The 21,977-nt window shown below is 41.2% G+C and overlaps 1 protein-coding gene across 1 annotated transcript; it reads right to left on the bottom strand.

Annotated features, from left to right (window-relative positions):
• Positions 1-1,576: 1,576 nt before the first annotated feature.
• On the bottom strand, positions 1,577-21,504 carry morn4 (MORN repeat containing 4). The gene is made up of 5 exons (XM_072557169.1): positions 21,390-21,504; positions 14,767-14,841; positions 11,981-12,095; positions 7,881-7,990; positions 1,577-6,362 (listed from the first exon to the last, which is right to left on the bottom strand). Exons 2-5 carry the CDS (start codon positions 14,831-14,833, stop codon positions 6,214-6,216), a joined length of 441 nt encoding a protein of 146 aa, XP_072413270.1. The 5' UTR covers positions 14,834-14,841; positions 21,390-21,504; the 3' UTR covers positions 1,577-6,213.
• Between the last annotated feature and the right edge of the window lie 473 nt (positions 21,505-21,977).

Here is a 21,977-nt window from a genome sequence, read left to right as displayed (position 1 = left end):
AAATTGTGTTTATAAAGTACTTCACAGGAACGTTAAACAAAATCCAACTTGAAAAGCTATAAGAAGATACACGAAGACAAGAGGTTTTGTCAAAAATAAAATGGTCGTTTGAATGGATGTTTGAAGAACAGAAAGAGAGAGGTTTAGGGATAGACCTTGAATACTACTTACTCCAGGCACCTGAAGTCACAGTAAGCAATGTTCTGACAAGTCCCACAACATTGCAAAAAAACAAATGTTGTTCGTTTGAAATGTAGTCAGTTGTAATGTAAAAAAAAAGCAGCAGTTAATTTGCGTATTGCAAGCACCGCCAAATCACTGTGATTATATGGTTTATTGATGTTGGATGAGGGATCAATATCAGCCAGGACATTAAAAACAGCCTCCACCATTCTTGGGAAATGGTGGCACAGTGCTAATGTCCCTGGATTAGTATTCCAGAAACCCAGGCTAATGCTCTGGGGATAAGAGTTTGAATCCCACCATGGTGGTTGCTCAGATTTGAATAAAATTAAAGCTTTGAAATCATGGTAAACATGTAACCATTGTTGTGAAAGCCTATCTGCTTCACTAACAATGGAAATCAGTCATCCTCATCTGGTCTGGCCTTAGTGTGATTCCGAACCCACACAGCAACATTGTTGACTCTTAACTGCTCTCAGGGCTATTAGGGATGAGAAATAAATCCTGACCTAGCCAGTAATGCCCACATCCCATGAACAAAAAACAAAAAAAAGGGAACAGTGTAGTGCCACCTCGGTGCTGAATTGGGAGTACCAATTGGATTTTATGATTACGTTTCTACAGCCAAAAACTTTTTAACTGAAGCAAGCTGCTCACTAATGGCTGATCTAACATGTCTAATCAATTTGCTAACCTATTGCTCAACTGATAACCAACAATTTTCATCTGAACAGAATTAAGGAATGACTTGAGAACCTTTTACTATAATAATTTGTTAGAAGTAACCAGACCCAATTCTGACCGTCAAAATCAAGATATAATCACAAAGCAGTTGCCTTCGGAGTGCTTAGAATACAAAGTTATTTACTACACACCATTTCAGGGGTGCATCATAAGATCTCTGAACAGGTCAATTAGAAAACATCTCCATTTCTTGAAGCATTTCTTTCACAGAGCAATGAGACATTTGTTTGAAACAGGAATAACAAGAAGGTAATGGGAGGTGAGCAGAAGAGTACGATTAGACGGTGATAATGCACTGGTCAAACAGGAGCTTATTTAATGATTGCACTGATTTTACACTTTTAAGTACTGACATTGGAACTTCGCAGATCTTTTCTAAATAGGATAAGATCCACAACAATTATACAAACAGGATCATAGGGATTCGTCCCAACAGCCAACACTTGAGACAGTGCAGTGGTTCCCGTGTCAGATCTGGATGGAAGAGGTGTCCAACTGTTGAGGTGGGGACTGGAAACCACAGTTTCAGAGTACTGCTTAAACTGAGCTATTCCTGGACTCCCCTACTGGGTGTGAGGGTTGGAGGGAGGGAGGTGTGTGTGTGTGTGTATATGAGTGAAAGAGAGAGAAAAACATGAGAAATTAAAGAATCAGTTATAGATACCACGTTTATTGCATTATTTGGACAAGCCAATCACATTAAATATTTAATTGCACTTGAAAAATAAGACTGGGGGAGAGAAAAGGCAGCATATGTAAGAATATTAATACATTTCCATGATAGATTTCAGTCCATCAGTTTAAATATGTGCAAGAACGTCCACCAACTCCTCACGGATACTGAAGGCATGAAAGTAAGTAATCAAGTAATGAGAAAGCACCATGTTTCACTTCGAGTTACATTGCAATTAATTTGAATTTTTGACAATTATAGTTAATAAGCCTTCCTGCCTATTTCACATTAAGCTGGGACACCCGGGCTAAAACAGGAACAGCAACCATTTTGAAAAAAACTTTAAAAGAGTCCAGCCCTTTTAGAAAAGTAACAAAAAGCATAGCATTACATTAGCATAATACTCCATTCATTACAAATTGTGACAGCAGCATAGGAATTACATATATTATTAAGGAGTCTTCAACTCCTGAGATGGCATGGGCCAAACCTTCATTCTGACATTAATGGGAAAGGGTGGACCCAAATTAGCTGGTAGGGTGATGGGGCTATGTCACAACACGTTTGCATTTTCTGTTTAATATAAAGTACCTGTACATTAATATAAAGGAGAGACAGCACAAACAAAAGCAAGGGGAAAATAAAACAAAAATAAGGTCAAACTAGTGGAGGGGGTTGTGAATGGGGTAATAAGTTATAAATGATCTCAAGTGCCAAAAAGGCCAACTACATCACACAACTCAGAGCCCTGAGCAAACCTCTGATCTTCCAACAGAAAGAAATAACAGTTGCACAACAATTTTGCCACCAAAAGGAAGGGAACGGTGTGGAATGTCACTAAGATGGTAAAGGTTAAAGTACCACCTGAAAAATATAGTCATGTGATCATTTTACTGGCTCCCTTTTCCATAACAATGTTGAAGGGGTCACATATCTGACCTTCACAGGAATATGCAAACAAGACCAAATTCCATCTAGTTCACCTCCTACCTTACCCTGCTACGATGAACTATTGATAATCATTGGAATCAATCTGCATTATTGGAGTGTGCAGCAGACCAAGACATGTGGTGAGGAAAGCCCCCAGTGGCAGACAGCGTTGGGTACCATAGGTATAAACTAATCTCATCCTCAAGCATCGCCTGTCCCCTTCCCTGTGAGGCAACACGCACCCGCATGCCACATCTCAAAATTATTCATTACATTACAAATTATTCAGTTACTCAAAAGTATATTTCAGAGTGCAATCTAACCAATCTTTTCACTCTTGTCCAGTTTAATGCTTCCCTGTATCGTATGCAAAAAAAGGCACAAAAATACAGCAGCCAGCAAATCAACATTACTTAAAAGTTTAAAAAGCAGACAATCACTGCTCCAATTTTCATTTCATTATAGTCTGCTCCAAAATGTTAAAAATCACACAACACCAGGTAATAGTCCAACAGTTCATTTGGAAGCACTAGCTTTTGGAGCATTGCTCCTTCATCAGGAGGTTGTGCAGTATAAGATCTCCATATAAGTTTAAGATAAAAATAAACCTGTTGGACTGTAACTTGGTGTTGTGTGATTTTTAATTTTGTACACCCCAGTCCAACACCAGCATCTCCAAATCATGCTCCAAAAAGGATTAGGTATGCATTAAAGTGATGAGATGCAGGACTGCTTTCTGAATCATATCACACTAAAACACATCACCACCCAGAACAACACAGCACTTGTATTCATATTAAGGCATTCGACTTTATCCCCTTTTTTCACTGAAATTTCCCCTGGCTCAATTCAATCCCCACTCCTCCAAGGCAGGCTATGAACCTCTCTCCCCTTAACTTTAAAACGAGCAGAAATGAAACAATTTGGGGTGTGTGTTCGGGAAGCTGGTTGAGTTCTCTTTCTCCACTAGATATATTAAAGCATGGATGGAGTGTTGCAAATGGGAGCATGGAAGTAAACCCCTGTTCAGTCCCTCATCCCCCAAATAGTGTCATCCAGTTGAAGGACTCACAATGGAGTGCTGGCCTGCTTATTAATGGAATCTCCCCATCTTAAGCGAGGTAGGAAGTTTCTCTGCAAATGCAGCTTATTACTAGTCCAATCCTGCATTGTCTAGACTGAGACCCCGTTCAAATTGACAATAAAAGGCAAGATAAGGCATAAGGCAATTCAACAAAAATAAAGCAGGTTAGAAAAGACCAGTTACAACACTGTGTACACAATGAAAATAAAAAGCACAGGAAATGCACAACTTCTAGCAGAGAGACTGATTAATATTTCAGCTCAACTCATCAGAAACAAAAGAATACTGAAGGTTTCCTGATTAATTTCACCTTGTTCTTTTAACACCATTGAAAACACTGAAATGGTTCAGGGTAAATGGTCAGTGCAATTCTGGACAGTCAACACTGCAAGCTTCAGCTAAGAATTCTGCAGGGAATACTGGATCGAGTGTTGATTTTAAATTGGAGATTGATATGTCATTTGTTAACTAAAGTTACTAAGTGATGTGAGGCCAAGATATATGGAGTCAAATCACAAATTAATCTGGCCAGGCTTGAAGGGCTGAATGGCCTCCTCTTATATTCCAATGTAAACATAACATAGTCTTGCTCAGTAGGCTGGTTGCTGCAAGGCATTAATCAAACATCACAATAAATCAAAAACAAAACTAAACCTTGAGATAATGCTGAACCATAGCAGTTGTTTAGCTGCATCAGGATGTACCAAATGAACAACTGGTCCTCATCAATTACTAATTACCAAGGGGCATTGGAGAAGACAGTTGTAACACATTGGACTGAGGTGTGATATATTTACCATTGAAACCAGGGACTGGTTTCTACTGCATGAAGTGAAAATCCAGATAGATATGGTGAGAGGAAATTAAGTTGTACAGAAAGACATGACAAGGTTTCTCATCTCATTAGATGTTTGAATGAAATAGGTGGAATACTGAGCACCCTGGTTTGCATTTGGTTAACAGCAATGTAACATCTTGGGATGGATCAGGGCTATATAAAGGCATTGCAATCAAGGATATCAAGACACACAAAAACGGTGTTCATTAAACTGAAGATTCAGGTGAGACTTTACAGAGGTGTACATCTGTGCAATCTTAGAAATACCATGGCAAAGGACAAGAGGGCACAGGATCAGGGGGCCACAAAGGGTAAGCTTTAGTGGACAGAAACCAGGCAAAAGTGTAAGGAAGCTAGAGGCAGGGTGGGAAAGCAATAGCTGGAATAGGTAGGTATGGAGGATGAATGAAGCCAGGATATGGAACTTCAAGTAATCACCAAATTCCCAAACCTGGATTCAGAGACTGCAGGTTTCCCACCAAGCCTGGAATCTCCATTCTACATTCTTGATAGGTTTCTCACATCTGATGAATAGTTGAAAAGGTCTGCTCTTAATGGCGCTTGCTTGATAATCCAAGCTCAGAAAATCAGAGATGAAAGTAGCAGCAACTTCAAACATGTTCAGAGACATATCGACACAACCCACACAAAACCAAACACTGGGACACAGACGCTATGTTGTGAAGATGGTATAGGTTGTTACCTTTGATTAATCGGATAAGCTGATCTCCCATCAGGCAATCGTGACATAATCAGTAACTCTTTCAGCCATTTACGCCTGTACTGTCTCTCTGAAAGAGCTATACAATCACTGCACTTCACCCTCATTTCTCCACAGCTTTGCAAATCCTTTTCCTTCAAGTATAGATGCACAGTTCCCTTTAGAATGTTAATGTTAGTAGAGAATTCCAGATCACAGCAGTTTGCTGAGAAAATAAATACTACTTGTCGTCTTTTGGCTTTTATGCTAATTGTTCTTCAGTTAGTCACCTTATAGAACTATAGGAGCATACATATAGAGAAGAGGCCCTTTAGCCCATCAAGTCTGTACTGCCAGGGGAATAGTTTCTTTTCTCATTTTTGGACCAATTCCAATGAGAGAAAAGTCACTGATTAGTTGAAGACTCATTTTTTTGTTCAGGGAGATGGGTGGGGGGGGGGGGGGGGGGGGGAGAGGTTGGGGAGAAGAAGAGCAAGGGTGGTGGTGGTTAGGAGCACCCCTGGAGCTGCACTGTTACATAAGGTACGTTTGTTGACCAAACCAAGCTGTCAGAAAACTCCAAGTGGTTGGACTTTGATCCTTTCTGCTGGAGTTCTGGTGGGTCACCATCAGGTCAGAGATGTAAAGTACTCGGAGACATCATCAGAGGGAAATCTTTGTTTAGTCAATTCCCAAACCCCTGCTCCCTTAACCCTTCACACTCCTCCCCCCAGCCCAGATTGTAGCAAATACTCTTTGCAGGCCGCATTTTAGGGTTGGGGAAGATTACAGTGGCCAACGGCTGAAGTCTTCCTCCTGACAGCGATACCCCAGACATCAAGAACCGGAGCTTCAGATTGGGAAACCAGAAAATGGAATCCACATGTCACCTGTTCCCAGGTGTCCAGAATACTGTTATCCAGACTGCAATAGAAACAGAAGAGAGACCACAGCATCATCACAATTTGGAATTCAATGGTTCTGAATGCAAACACAGTCCTTCTGCATTCTCCCACACAGATAGGATGAACCGCTAATCGATTTTAAGCACAGAGGAATGGTTAGAGGGAGAGAGCCCGTGCACTTTTTGCGCTCGCTTGTGCTCTCTGGATCACAGCTTGACACTTCTCCCGTTTAGACAGCCTGTTGTTCTCAAAGATGCCCTCATTTCTTGGGTGCCCATGCGAACCATCGGGAAACATCAACAATCCTGAGAGGAAGGCAAAGAATGTCAAATACTTCATTTGAACATGCAGGCACAAGGTTTAAAAAAAATAATTAAAACCCTGCAGCTTAGCTTGTTATGAACACTTCAGGGAGCCCTCAAGTCTGTCCCACTATTTGTTATTATCATAGTTGATCTGTATCCTAACTGCACTTAATGTCTACACTCCATATTACTCAACACCCTTGAATGAACAAAAGAAACACTATTAACTGGACTAGCATCTACCCCTTTGTGCAGGAGAGTTCCACATTTGGATCACTTACTGCATGAAGAATTGTTTTCCAACTTCACTCCTAAATTGCTCATCTAACTTTCAAGGTCATGTTTCCTGGTGTTACACTTGACCAGCAAAGAAGAGAGATTGCACAGACTGGGATTGTTTTCCTTACAGCAGAGGAGATTGACAGGGGACATGATTGAGATGTATGAAATGGAGGGGCACAGATGAGGTTATACAGGCAGAATCATTTCCCCTTGATGGAGGGATCAATGACTGAGGGAAATATCAATTTAAAGTAAGGGGCAGAAAGTTTCAAGGAGATGTGTGAAAAAGCTTTTTCACCCAGGGGGTGATGGGAATCTGGAACTCTCTGCCCGCAGGGGTGGGAGAGGCAGGAACCCCTGGAACATTTAAGTAGTATTTAGAAGTACGCTTGCAATGTCAAAGCATACAAGGCTGAGGCCAAGTGCTGGAAAATGGATTTCAAATAGTAAGATGGCCGTTTTAACTGGCACCAACGTAATGATCTTTATAACTCTAAAGAACACCAGTAAGCCTTTCAGTGCTTCTTGAACAAGGAACCTTTCGCCCACAGGGGCACTGCCTTGTAAGATTATCAGAAAGCAAATGGAAGATATCCTAACCCCCACAGATTCTAACTCTTTCCACAATTCACTCCAGTCTGAGTGCAGAAGACGGTTGTACAATTTGAACTAAATTCCAAGTACTTAGTACCACCAGCTCCCAACAAATCAAACATCCAATTAAGTACCCAACTTCTTGCCCAACTCCACCCTTCATTATCCCACCAAGAGTAAGGCTGATGCAAAATCACTACATTAGTGAAGATAACTATTTAAAATACTGGAAATCTGAACTAAGAAAATGTTGAAAATTCTGAGCAGATATTCAACAGCATATACGGAGAGTGAAAGAAGTGATGTTTCAGATCAATGATGACCCTTCATCACCACTGATGGATCAATGACCTGAAACATCAACACAGAAACTAGATGCAGGAGTAGGCCATTTGGCCTTTCAAGCCTCCGCCACCATTTAATAGTGTCTCAGTGCCACATTCCATTTGGTATCTTTAAAATGTATAAATTTCTTCATCTGTTATTAACTATGTTTCCCTCTCAAAGATATAACCAGATGTGCTATTTCCAGCACTTTGTGTTTTTATTGCTGTTAGCTAGAGTTGGGTTGAGTGGAGGCTTCTTTACTGAATATTTTTTCAAACACGGCTCAAAATGTTAATGGAGTAGATCACTTCTTACCATATCCTTCAACACGTCCATTTTTAAATTCTCCTTCAAACTTCATCCCATCACAGCGAGTGAAGACACCAACTCCTTGGAACTTCCCCTGTACAAACTCACCTTCATATCTGAAAACAGAAACAGCAATAGTGAACATGACAAAAGGAGGAAGTAGCAGCTGTTCCACTACTGGACTTCCTTCAGCCTTTCATTCGTAATGGCATTTGTGAAGTACTTTTGTAAAGCAAAGTACCTTTGCTACAAATTATTACAGTCCAACAGTCAGGTTGTATTCCCCCATTCCACGCATTCCCCAGCCCATCATGTATTGTAAAAACTGTATCTTTTAATGTTTTTTAAAACTGTGGGCTGAAATGAGAAAGAACTGTTTTGAAAACCAAGGATATATAGGGCTGGCTCTGTGAAAGTAAGTAATTTTATGTGTTGTGAATAATTTGTGTAGTCGTAGGCTCCAGCAATGTACAGATGAACCGGAGCTGATGGTTTTTCTTAAAACAGCTGGTTGGACTAGGAACCATTTACAGGCTAGTTACGAATGGGTCCCATTCTGGAGTCTGTTTGCAAGTTGGAATACAATGAAGGACAATGGAAAACAGCTGTTCAGGAGTACAGCAAACATTCATACGTTGGGTCTTTAACATTAAAACGTGTGGCATCATGTCATAAGTATAAGTGCTCACAAGTCAGATGTTCAAAAAAATGGGGAGTCCTTGTATTAAATGACAAAGGTCCTCTGCCTGCCAACAACCTCATGATTGATTGTCAGGTAGCTGAACTACTTACACTCAGTGCAAGACACAGAGGAGCGAGGGCAGACCAGAAGAGAAACCAGCAGATCTGCAGCAGCCAAAATTCACTCACTCTCTCTCAGCTCTTTGCAGTAAGCCACCGTAAATCTGAAGAAAACTTACCCTCAATAGATGCTCCAAGTTCTGAATTTGAATTGGATAAGTACCAGACATCCCACAAGTGAACCAGCCACACCGTGTCTTTTGTAAACAAGTAGAAGGCATTTGGAAATAGGAAGATTGAGGAGAGACCTTTAGAATCAACCCAACAGATCTTAGGATCAAAGACTATAGAAATGTTTTCCCAATGTTTTTCTCAGCCCATGTACTGTTTTTCCCCGTTTATGTCTGCCTGCCTGTCCCTCTGGAAGAGGGAGCTGATAAGGGGTTCAGAATTTTGATTTGTAGTGTTTATTTAATTTAAGACAGTCTCTGTAATAAACAGAGATTTGCTACAAGTACAGAAAACCAGTCCATGCTTTCTAACAATTCAGGTCAGAAAATCAGGTAATTTGAAAGCACAAACTTTCGAAGTGCAGCTCCTTCATCGGGCGGAGTTACCTTGCGATTTCAATTAAACTTCTTGGACTACAACCTGGAGTCACATGACTTCTGACCCAGTCCAGCACCGACACCTCCACATGAGAAAATCAGGTAGTTTGCAGATTTTGTGCATTACTTGTAAAAACTTTAACTTCTGTGATTATGCCAAGAATAGTGAGGCTTGATTTCCCGTGCACTACCCCAGTGAGTCATGACAAAATAAAATTACGTAGAAATTATAGCACATAAATGGATCGTTCAGTTAACTGGTTGATCTCACTGTTTATGCTCTATACAAATATCTTTCCATCCTATTTCATCTTTCCCTGTCAATGTGTTTCTAATCCTTTCTTACTGTTGTACTTACCCAGCTTCCTCCTAAATTAGTCCATGCCACGCACCTCAATCACATTACCAGCGTTCTTTGGGTAAAGAAGTTTCGACTGAATCTGCAATTGGATTTACTGTAATGATGAGAGAGGGGGCGTTAGAAGGAGGGTAGTAATGTCACTGGACTACTAGTCCTGAACCTCAGTCACAGAGTCATAGGGACGTACAGCATGGAAGCAGACCCTTTGGTTCAACTCATCCGCACTGACCAGATATCCTAAATAATTCTAGTCCCTTTGCCAGCATTTGGCCATATCTCTCTAAACCCTTCTTATTCATATACCCATCCAGATGCTTCTTAAAAATGTTGTAATTGTACCAGCCAGTACCACTTCCTCTGGCAGCTCATTCCATACGCATACCACCCTCTTCATTAATACGTTGCCCTTCAGGTCCCTTTAATATCTTTCCCCTCTCACCCTAAACCTATGCCCTCTAATTTTGGATTCCCTCACCCTCAGGAAAAGACCTTGTCTATTTACCCTATCCATGCCCCTCATGATTTTATAAACCTCAATAAGGTCACCCCTCAGCCACCAACGATCCAGTGAAAACAGCCCCAGCCTATTCAGCCTCTCCCTATAGGTCAAACCTGGCAACATTCTTGTAAATCTTTTCTGATCCTTCCTATAGGAGTGAGACCAGAATTACACATAGTATTCTAAAAGTGTCCTAACCAAGGTCCTGTACAGCTGCAACATGACCTCCCAACTCCTATACTAAATGGAATGGTCTGGAGACAGAGCAAATCCTATCGCAACAGCTGGCGAAATTTAAAACTTTATAAATTAATACTGGAATTTATGACTATAAAATTAACATAAATCATTGATTCTTGACTGCTCTTTGCAATGGCCTACAAAACCACTCAACTCAAACCAAGTAGGGATGGGCAACAAGAGACCAATTTTCATGGGTCTGGGTGTCAATCATAATGGCGTGGGTGGCTTATTACATTAAAAAGGTGTTATATAAATGCAAGTTGATATCTACAAACCCCCTATATCGGGAATCTCAAATTGAAACAGAATCTATCTCAAGACCTGTCTCAATGTTAAGGATCTCTATTCTTAAGGTTTCCTCTGCCTGGTATGAATTGACATACGGTTTTAAAAATAAAAATTCATCCACGGAATGCAAGTGTCACTGACTGGGCTAGCATTTATTGGCCATATCTAGTTACCTTTGAATCAAAAACCTTGCTAGGCCAATTAAGGGCATTTAAGACTGCTATGAGTCTGGAGTTACATGTAGACCAAACCAGCTAATGACAGCAGTTTTCTTTCCCCAAAAGGACATTAGTGAGCCAGCTAGATTTTTTTACCATATTGACAACTGTTACATAGTCATCATTAGACATTAAGTTCCAGATTTTTATTCAGTCCAAATTCCACCATCTGCCATGCTAGGATTTGAAGCGAGGTTACCACTTGAAACCAGAAAATTAGTTGGGTTTCTGGATTACTAGCCCAGTGACAAAACCACTCTACCATCGTATTTCCATGCTTGCCAGATTGGCTTTTAGTTTTCCATTCAAAAGATCTATCATGGTCAAACACCACCACTAAAAAACAAATGGTCCGGTGTATGCTCCTTGTTCTGTGGGGGTTTGCTGTTCGCAAATGTGCTGCTGGGTTTCCCATAACATTTTCCATGATTCAGAAATAGCTGTTAAGCACTTAAGACAGAGGAAATGCCAAGTGCTATATAAATGCAAGTCCATTTTGATGCTACTGGAAGATGTCTGATGCAAAATCCATGTCCAGATGGAGCTGAGCACAAAGGATGCATTTACTGTTCAAAACTGTACTATACAATGCAGCAGCACCCACTGGCAATAAGGGGAAAAACAACACAGGCACAGCCAACTTCTTCTACCTCAACACTTAGATGAGCGATCCATTACAGATAGAGACAGAAGAGAGAATACCAACTCACTTTGAACACTACAGAGGTGTTGTCATTAATTTAAAAAAAAAAGAGTTCAGAAGCCAACAATCCAAATTGTAAAATTCAGAGCACAAATCAATTCCAAGAGTTGCTAGATATCTACATTCAAATCTATCCAGCAATAGATGATTCAAATCCAAAGATAGATGATTTCATCACATTGTACTTGTGGGATTTTGATATGATCAAATTAGCTTCCACCATTCCTACACTCCAACAACTATAGTTGAAAAAGTATTTTATTTGCTGTAAGTTGCTTTTGGACTTCCTGAGGTTTTGAAAGGCGGTGTATAAATACAAGTTAATCCATATATTATTTGAAATTTGCTGGCAAGGCCAGGAAACCAACTGTATTTTCAGAGTCTTCTGCCTGGACTGCACTGCCTAAAGGATAGAGACAAGAAGAATATTTGGACTTGAGCTTACCTTGAGCCATCAGGGAAGAGCAGCATTCCACGGCCACTGAACAGGCCGTTCTCAAACTGGCCCATGTAGCTGCTGCCATCTGCAAACCTCAGCTGCCCAATCCCGTGCCGACGACCTGGTACAATGGAAGGGTCAAGGTCACAGTGTAAATGACTCTACAGAAGATTACAGTCAGTCCACAGTGGTTAGGCATCTAATGGGTGAATGACCATGCATGTGCCTGGAACTCACCAGTTTCAAACCTTTTGAGTGATGACCTTCATTGGGGAAGCATTTGGTAAGTACCACAATGACCTCAACAGGCCATCCATAGCCCATCAAGAATGTCATGGAATACTCTTGCTTGGATGGATGCAGCTGCAACAGCAGTCAGGAAGGTTGACACTAACGATGCCAAAACAGATTGTTTGATTGGCATCAAATTCAACAACTTAAATATTCACTCCCCCCACCCCTGATGGGAGTAGTATGTATCACATCCAAGACGGCTCTGCAGCAACTTTCCAAAGCTTCTTCAGCAGCACCTTTCCAGCCTGTGCCCTCTACTACCTAGAAGGCTTTGGACAAGTGAATAGTGTTGAAATGACAGCTAAGACAAACTTCAGTGCAGATAAATTGTCTAATGCCTGCTGTTCAATTTCAAGCTGACACATTTGGCTGAATTACTGAAGGGTTCTCTTCATACCTACACACTTACATCCAGATGCGAGAGTCTTCAAAAAAGGAGATGTGTCGAGGGACGGAATGACAAGCAGAGATCATCAACGGTAGAGGCCGGAACACAAAGTTCCACAAAACATGTCCCTTGTCTCTCCACAATAATCTAGTTGTTGCTGGGAGACACATTTTACCAAATGGGACCCGATCACTGTACATGATGGGAAACTGAAGAATTTAAGCAAATATAGTTCAATACTGTGCTGGCATACTTTGCACGTAACACATATTTTATTCATCCATCGTTCCTATGCTTGTTGGCTTGCAGTGGTGTTTGGTTAAACAATACTTTGATTTTAACATTTACCTCAGACTCAAATCCCTTCTAGGCCTCACCCCTATATAGGAACATTGTCCAGCTACATAACCTTACAAAAACAGAAATTACTGGAAAAGCTCAGCAGGTCTGGCAGCATCTGCGAAAAGAAATCACAGTTAACATTTTGGATAGAGTGACGGATGGATGAATGATGGAAGAATGAGATATATGTGGCACACAAAAGTATACTCACACAATATTGAACTGTATAACCTTACAAGATCTCTGCTCTCCTCCAATTATGATTTTCATTGCTCCACTACTGAAGGCCATGCCTTTATTGTTGCCTCTGTCCCAAACATGGAATTCTGTTCAGCCTCTTACCTATCCTATGAAGGCCCTTTTTAAAACTTAATTCATAGAACAAGTTCTTGGTCATATGCCCCAGCATTAAAAGTGTCTGGGTGTCAAATTTTGTTTCATAACATTCCTTTGAAGCACCTTTGGAAATGTAATGATGGTGCTATATAAATGCAACTAATGTAGTAGTTGTAGTCAGAGTCATAGAGGTCTACTGCACAGAGAAAGGCTCTTTGGTCCACACAATCTGTGTCAGTCAAAAGCAAACCCCAAACTATTTTAATCTCATTTTTCAGTACTTGATCCAAAGCCTTGTATGCTTTGGCATCACAAGTACACATTTAAATACTTCTTAAGCATTATGTGGATTTCTGCTTCTCCCATCCTTTTAGGCAGTGAATTCCAGATTCCCACAACCCTCTGGGTGAAAATATTTTTCCTTGCATCCCCTCTTAGTTTTATCCAAATTCCCCATCCTTTACTGATGCATTATCAAAAAGTTTATTCAACATCAATACAGTACATCAGAGTCATAATTGCACCACTCAGGATATAACAATGGCCGTGACCTACTATACTACAGCAGTTTAAGGGGAATCATGTGGAAAGCTCACTTCCAATGCATATTATACAACTGGAGTTACAATCCTTGTCGCATCCTTATATGTCAGTTATGGCTCAGACACTCCAGTATGCTACTGGGGAAGTTTGCACTGATACAAGATGTTAACCTGAGACACTATTTGTCCTTTCCGTAGTAACTTTTGAAGAACAGGAGAGTTCTCCCCAAGGTCCTGGCCAACATTTATCCCTTAAAACAACATAGCTGAAATAGATTACCCATTTATCTGTCTCATTCTTGTTTATGGGAACTTCCTATCCATACATTGGCTACCAAGTTTCCTACACTGCAACAGTTATTAGGAGACTTTGGAAAGTACTTAATTAGCCATTTAACACTTTGGAAGGCATTATGCAAGTTTGCACCTTCAACATGGCCATACTTAGTTTTACTTATAGATTCATTCGGCATGGAAACAGACCCTTTGGTCCAACCAGTCCACACTGACCATATTCCCAAAATAGTTCCACATGCTCGCATGGATGATCTTTATCGCAGTTCTGTAATTTCCTCTAATTCTATCCCCCATCCCATGTCTTTTGGTCATTTGATTGGAGTTTTGTACATTTACCACATAAACCCTTCCCCCATAGGCAAACCGCTCAGCAGCACCCCCCATAACCTTCCAATCTTTGACTGTCATACTAACCCCTTTTAATCTCCTTTTAACCCCTGACGCATCTCAAATAATTTAACAACTAAAAAAGGAGATGTACAAACGTGCCAACATCCTTGCGACCGGAGTAAAATACCAAGGAATTATCCACAGAATCTGGATAAATAGCCTGAGTCACACTTTGCAGGCTATACAATAAAAAACAGACTCACCCTCTTTCCACTCCCCGTGATACTCCTCACCACTCGAGTAGGTGAAAGTTCCTTTGGTCAGCGTCATGCTCCAATCTAATGGGAGGAGGAAAGAAAAGCCATTCCTGTGAGTAACCAGCTTGAAGATCCACACCCAACTCATGGTCTATTCTGCTCTCAGCCTGCTATGTAGTAGGAAAGCAACAAACTGGCCTTAACTGTCATGGTTTTAAGAGTTGAAAATTTCAAATACAAAACCTGTTCCACTTCATGCAGTTTTTTTTTTAAAAAGAAAATAAAATCAAAGTCAGCCTAAATTACACATCAGAAGTTGCTTTTGAGAAACACTTCAGGGCAGAGTCCATGATGGTGTTGCCAACACATTAGGGTGGAAGAATAGTTATCTGGATGATTTTTACCAAAAGGCAGTCTTCAGGATTAGGTCTTCAGATCTGGTCAGTCATAGGGTCAGGTGGTTGTCCAACAGGTTTCAGGATTTTTCAGCCTGTTTGGAGGAGCATGAGGGCAGATGAGGTAACTAATCATGAAACTGTGGTACAGGATGCTATTTAACTGAGGGGAGCAATTAAAATGGAGTGGGAATAGGGGATAGTGCAATAAGTGGATCAATACAGTTCGCTGCAGTAAAAAGGGAGACTCCAGACAGCTGTATTGCAAGCTTGATGCCAGGTTTTGGGACATTGCTCAGGACTGGAGAGGAACTTATTGTGGGAGAAGGATGTCATTGTCCATGCTGTGATGGTGAACTGTCTTTTTGAACAGCTGCAGTCCCTGCGATGTAGAGACACCCACAACGCTGTTTGTGGTGCTAGTGGTGGGGGCAGAGTTATTGGATTTTGATGCTCCCTTGTATCTGATGTATTTGTCTTTCTAGTTGGTGGAAGTTGCAGGTTTGGAAGATGCTGTTGAAAAAGAAAAAAAAGGTACTGTAGAAGGATTAATTGAATTTAAGAATAGAGTAGTGCATTATGGCTCTCACTATGAAGTGGGTATTATCATTAGGTAATACTGGACCTATGGGTTTAAAATAAGTTCAAACACTGCATTTCCACCTGCTTATCACTTGAGGGAGCTCTATTCCATAATGCTCAAAAGGTGCTTGGGAAAAAAAAACAATGGATCACAAAGCATTCTGTCCCTCCTCAGGACATTCTAAATGCTCATCACTCATCCTACCAAATCAAAGAAAATAATCAGAACATCACCTCATTTTCTGCAGTGAATTCTGTGATGGTGAAACCTTTATTGCAAACTAAATAATGCCTTCCATGTACACTGGGTCTGCAATCTTGACTTTAAAACAGAGATATCCTCAGCTGTTCCTCAAATAATCCTTAGCTATGTGAGGAACTTGACAGTATGGGGTGCCCTGATGGAGCGGCTGTCATCAGGATTTCTCATCTTGAGCAAGTTCCTCACGTTTACTAACATCTATTTTGCTTTATGTTTCAGGATCACTTTGAAGGTTGGTGCAGTGACTCGCACTGCTGCCTCACAGCACCAAGAACCCAGGTTCAATTCCAGCCTTGGGTGACTTTGTGGAATTGAATGTTCTCCCTGTGGCTGGGTCATTTTTCGCCACAGTCCAAAGATATTCAAGTTAAGTGGATTGGCCATGGCAAATGCAGGGTGACAGGAAGAGTGTAATGGCCCGAGTCCGAGTGGGATGCTCTTTGGAGAGTTGGTACAGACTCAATGGGCTGAATGGCTTCTTTCTACCGTGTAGTGGTTCTAGTCACTATATCTTTTTCACTGACAAGAAAAATCTCTTTCCAGTTGTCAACACGCGAGAAAATGTCTGTGCAGATGTTCTCACAACAATAGTGGAGGAAAAGGTTCTTAAATACAACCATGTGGACAGACATGCTCCAGTTTGGTATAACCCATTTCATGTATTGTTTTTGAGACATCTCAGATTATAGAGGATTCTGTACCAGAATCACAAAGTCTGTGTCACACCACATCTTCCTGGGTGCAAATCGACAATATGTTCAATCAATCAGTCTCCCACATTAAAGATAATAGAGTGGCACAGTGCATGTGGGTGTGGCCAGAATTAAGAATAAAAAATATAAAATCATCAAATGACTTTGCATCAAATGAAGAACTACAACCAAGATGGCAAGGTAGGCAGTCTTCAAGCTCCTGAGCCTGTCCACTCCAGACCAGCTGCTTCCTCCCCTCTGTTTTCTTTCTGTTTCTACATCTTCTTCCTCTCCGCAGCCACAGAGGTGGTGACACTGTGGAGGAGGGCTGCTGCAGCGAGACTCTTGGTGATGCAGGAGCCTGGCCTGGCAGTAGGCCAAGGATTCCTGGCTGTGGCATGTCCAGAATGGAGACTCCAGGATTCAGCAAGGGGGTGGATGAAATGGTGGTGGATGAACTGCTGGTGGTGTGGTAGGCCTACAGCAGGGACTCCAGATGTTGGCGAGGTGGCAATAGCAGCAGAGCCAAGAGCTCCTGGTTGCAGGGAGAGTGTAGGTCTAGCATAAGACCAGACATCGGCGTCCTGTTGATGAGGTGGGCCCAACGGCAAAGTGATGGCACCTGAAAAATGGCAACTCTGATGTTGGTGGGTCTGGTGCAGGTGGCAGAGGGGTGACAACACAGGTGAGCCGGTTCAGGTCTCATGGCGGAGGCAGCAGAATGAAGATGGCCTCTCTTTCAGCTACACCTTTTTATTCTTAATCTATTCAAAATGGCACTAGATTGTTGCGATAGTTCAAGCTTTTCAATGTATTTTGTTGTGCTGTTCATTGCAGGGTACAAGCAACAAGAAATCATCTTTCATATTATTTCCCATTCCTAATTACCCTCAAGAAAATGCTGGCCGTGCTGCCGGTCTTCCACAGCAAGGAGTCAACCATGAGCAGTGTTGCAGACTGGTACATTCCAAGATCCTGGACAATGTGCTGACAGATGCAGTCTATTTATGGTATATAGACCAACAATGCTGTTAGGGAGGGAGTTCCAGGACTTTGATCCAGTAACACTTAAAGAACAGTAAAATAGGATGCTGTGTGGCTTGATAGGAAAGTTGAGGGGCGGGGTAGATCAGGGCTCTGGGTGAGCTGCAGTACATTGTCAGTATAATATGCTGGTCGTGGGGCACGTAATTGGTGAATGCTTACAGGAAACGTGTTCTTGCCAAGGAAGGATATGATGGCCCCTTTAACTGGAAACATTTTCTACAGTTCATTGAATGGTATAGAATGGAAGAGAGGCCTACATTAGTTCTTTGAAAGAAACTTTAAATTAGGCCCACTGTTTGGTGCTTTCCAACTGTAATTCATTGCAATTTTCCCCTTACAATCATTGATTCATTTCCCTTTTGTAAAGTTATTACTGAATCTGCTTACATCACCCATTCAATTTATGCCAACTGAATGAAACATAGAAAATTGGAGCAGGTGGAGGCCATTCAGCCCTTCAAGCCTGCTCCAGTATTCAACATGATCATCGAATTCGGAACCCGGTTCCTGCTTTCTTCCCAAAACCTTTGGTTCCTTTAGTCCTAAGAACTATACCTAATTCCTTCTTGAAAACATTCAATGTTTTGGACTCAACTGCTTTCTGTGGCATAGAATTCAACAGGCTCACCGCTCTCTGGGTGAAGAAATTTCTCCTCTTATGAATAAGTAACTCAAAGATTTAGTTCTAGTTGTATGGAAACCAATGGCCAGGAAGGCAGTACATAAATCACTAAAAAGAATGGTAACCCACTGAAATCCAGACTCAAAAAACATACTTTATTCACAAAATATCTTTATGAACGTATATAATCACTGAAGCAGTTTGGTTCATACGAATTAAAACAACCAACCATCGGAGTTTGACTCTATCCAACAAAACAACCTTAGATTTACTATTGCCTTCCCAGCTACCTTCCCCCCACCATTAGTTTCTCAACCCCCTCCTACCCGCTCTCCACCCCACATTCCTGATGAAGGGCTTATGTCTGAAACGTCGACTCTCCTGCTCCTCGGATGCTGCCTGACCGGCTGTGCTTTTCCAGCGCTACATGTTTTGAACCTTATATTGACATATCTGAAGCATTGAGAGGGTTCGATAACTGAACGGACTCCCACTTAACTTTGACAAAAAGACTTTAGACAGTGGTTTCTCCCCACCTCACCTTGGCAGCATCTATCCCAAGCTTTAGTGCATCCATCAGCATGTTGCCCAGGACCCTGGAATGTACCAGTCCACAACACTGCTCAGGGTTGACTCCTTGCTCCGGAAGACCGGCAGGTCTCAAGCAGACCAAAGAGCATCTTTTGCTGAACTGATGGCCCCCAGGTGTAGTCGATGTTTGTCATAGCATGCGCCCCAGAGAACAGACCATAGAATGCAGAGACCTGCATCATGGAGCTGCTCAGGGTGAACCTCGACAAAAACCACCACATGTTTCTCTAGATTTTCTTTACAAAAGCAGATTCCAGAAGATGGTAGGTGGCAGTCTCTATTGCATCCCGTAGCCAGTTCGAGGGCAGCATATAGTGGGCATATATGAAGGATCGCACAGGTACTGTTCTTCTAACTGGCCAGGTGGATATCTTGGTACTTGTTGGAAAGTTCTAGTGAGACATTCTGCCAAATGACTTTGACAGTCTGTTCAGGGAATACCCTGACAGGACCCCAGACTAATAAACCATATTCAAATCCATCACAGTAAATCAGAATTGCATCAATTCTAATTCTGGAATATCAAGCTTATCTCAGTTGTGGTGACCATGAAACTATTGGACTATTGTTAAAACATAAAAGAGGTTCCCTAATGTCCTTTAAGGAAGAAAACCAGCTGCCCTTACCTGGTGTGACCAACTTATTCCCAAAATATCTATGCTCCTCAAATTCCGCCATAAGCATCCCTAATTTTAAATCACTAGACTGTTAATGATCGCACCTTCCAATTTCAAGACTCCAGGTTTTGGATTTCCATCCCTAAACCTCTACATCTCCACCCAATTTGTCTCCATTTGTATATAAAATGTTAAGACAGTTTCTAAAAATTCTCTCTCTGCCCAAGTCAAATATTTCTTCACATGGCTTTTGCAGTATTTTGTTTTATTAAAAACCATGTCTGTAAAATGCTTGAGAATGCCTTATTATGTCAAAGGCACTATTCATGTACAAACAGAAAGCACTGGGTAAACTCCCTGGCAGCATATGTGGTTAAGTTATCTTCTCAAATTTAAGTTAAGGAAATAAATAATTAATGTTGGCCTTGCCAGCCATTCTCACATTCTATGAATGAATTTTTAAAAACATAATTATAATCAAAAGACAATTCAGTGCTGAATGATTGCCAAGACTCTCCTCAATCAAAATTCTACATCATAAAGTTCAAAAAGTACTTTCTTGACTGCAAAGCACTTTCAATACCGTCAGGATAGTGAAAAGTGCTACATAAATGCAAGTCTTTCTTTCTGGCTCCCAGGATAAGCTTGGTATCTCTGAATAAATGAACTCTGCCAATGGTGCAGCACTGTTCAAAGCCTTAGATAATGCCATCACATCAACATTCAGTCACCACAGTAGATGCTGAAACACTTTCGTTTTGCAACAAGGTTTTTAAATGCAACTTAAAATTAAAATGTTGGATGATCCCATAGGGTCACCTGCCAACACATCGGTGAGGTGGAGGGGTGGGTAAAACAAATCATTCTTATCACTAAATACAACAGTCAACAAACTTTTGCAACTCGACTCCACATAGCAACTAGAAAAATAACTTGCATTGCTATGGCACCTTTCAGAATAATTAAGTGCTTTGCAGCTAATGTGATACTGTTTAGAAGTGTAGTCATTGTTGTGAATCATGGCAGCCAACTGGCACACTGCAAGCTCCTACAAACAAAGTAATAATATCTAGACCATTTAGTTTAGATGTTGGTGGAGGAATAAATATTGACTCAGCACACCAGGGAAAACTCCATGCTCTTCAGTAGATCAGTGCAATGCAATCTTCTACACTTGCTGAGGACATGTTGGGTCTCCTTTTCAATGTCACCTCTAATATCACAACAGTCCCTCTATACTGCATTAGGAATGTGATCTTTCATATTATGTGCTCAGATCTCTGTATTGTGGATTGCACCCACAACCTTACCTCAGATGTGAAGAGGACTACTCACTGATTCTCAGTTATCACCTCAAAATAGCCACAGCAGAAGAATGCCACACTCCCTCCCTGGTCTGAGATCAGAGAGAAATTAACTGGGTGAAAATGGGGGGAGAAGGGAGGGGTGATGCAGAAATTGCTTCTATTTATTGGTTCTTCTGGAAAATGAACACTTGAGTGCACACATCTGGACAGGGACATGATCAGGTTTATAATATATTGCTCTATGTAGCTAATTATCCAATCTCACTCATCAAAGATGGGCAACCAGCATCCCCTCAAACAGTAAACACCTCAAGTCCTTATTTTTAAACTGATACCACAGATGTAAAAATAAGTGAATTGAGTATGAATTTGGACTTGGCAATAATGTGCAGGAGGACAAGTTCTGAATGGCCTACCAGCTGAGAATTCAAACTCAGGAGGGGAAATATAACAAAAAGAAACACCAATGATGAAAACGTACACCTTTAAAGTTTTTTTTAAAATACCTACTTACCCTGCAGTGTTAAACAGCCTGTGGATCATGCAACAGGGAGCCAGGTTTAAATTGATGAATATTCAGCTCCCAGGCCCTGCCTGAGTCAGACATGTCCTCCTGACATAGACCCCTCACCCCTCAACAACGCGCTTCTTCATTGGTTCCCTGCCCATCGCTGGCTCCGTTACCCTTAGCAACGGCCTTGGATACTGCTGGCCGCCATCTCTGTGAGGGGCACAAGCCTCATTTATTTATTGTACATTTATTTATCGGTGCACATCGACAGTAATTTATGTCGATTTAAATTATTTTAATATATACAACGTACTGGCGAAACGGTGATGCTCTCAATTGAGTTTTGTTGTTTAAAACGATGCAATTATTCGAAGACGTCCATGTTTGTGCGTGGCATAATTCAGTGGCTTTGTAAGTTGAATTTGATTGATTGATTTTTGCTAACGCGAAGTTATTGAGTTGTGTTCTGAGGAAGTGTGCCTGAACGCGAAGCATTAATTCTATTTCTCAATTCATAGATGCTGCCAGACCTACTGAATTATAACATCACTTTTTGTTTTTGTTTGCTGTTCAGCTGGAGTCTATAGAATG

This window comes from Chiloscyllium punctatum, chromosome 38, assembly GCF_047496795.1.
Source record: "Chiloscyllium punctatum isolate Juve2018m chromosome 38, sChiPun1.3, whole genome shotgun sequence".
Classification (NCBI taxonomy): domain Eukaryota; kingdom Metazoa; phylum Chordata; class Chondrichthyes; order Orectolobiformes; family Hemiscylliidae; genus Chiloscyllium; species Chiloscyllium punctatum.
This window is presented reverse-complemented; position numbering and strand designations above follow the sequence as displayed.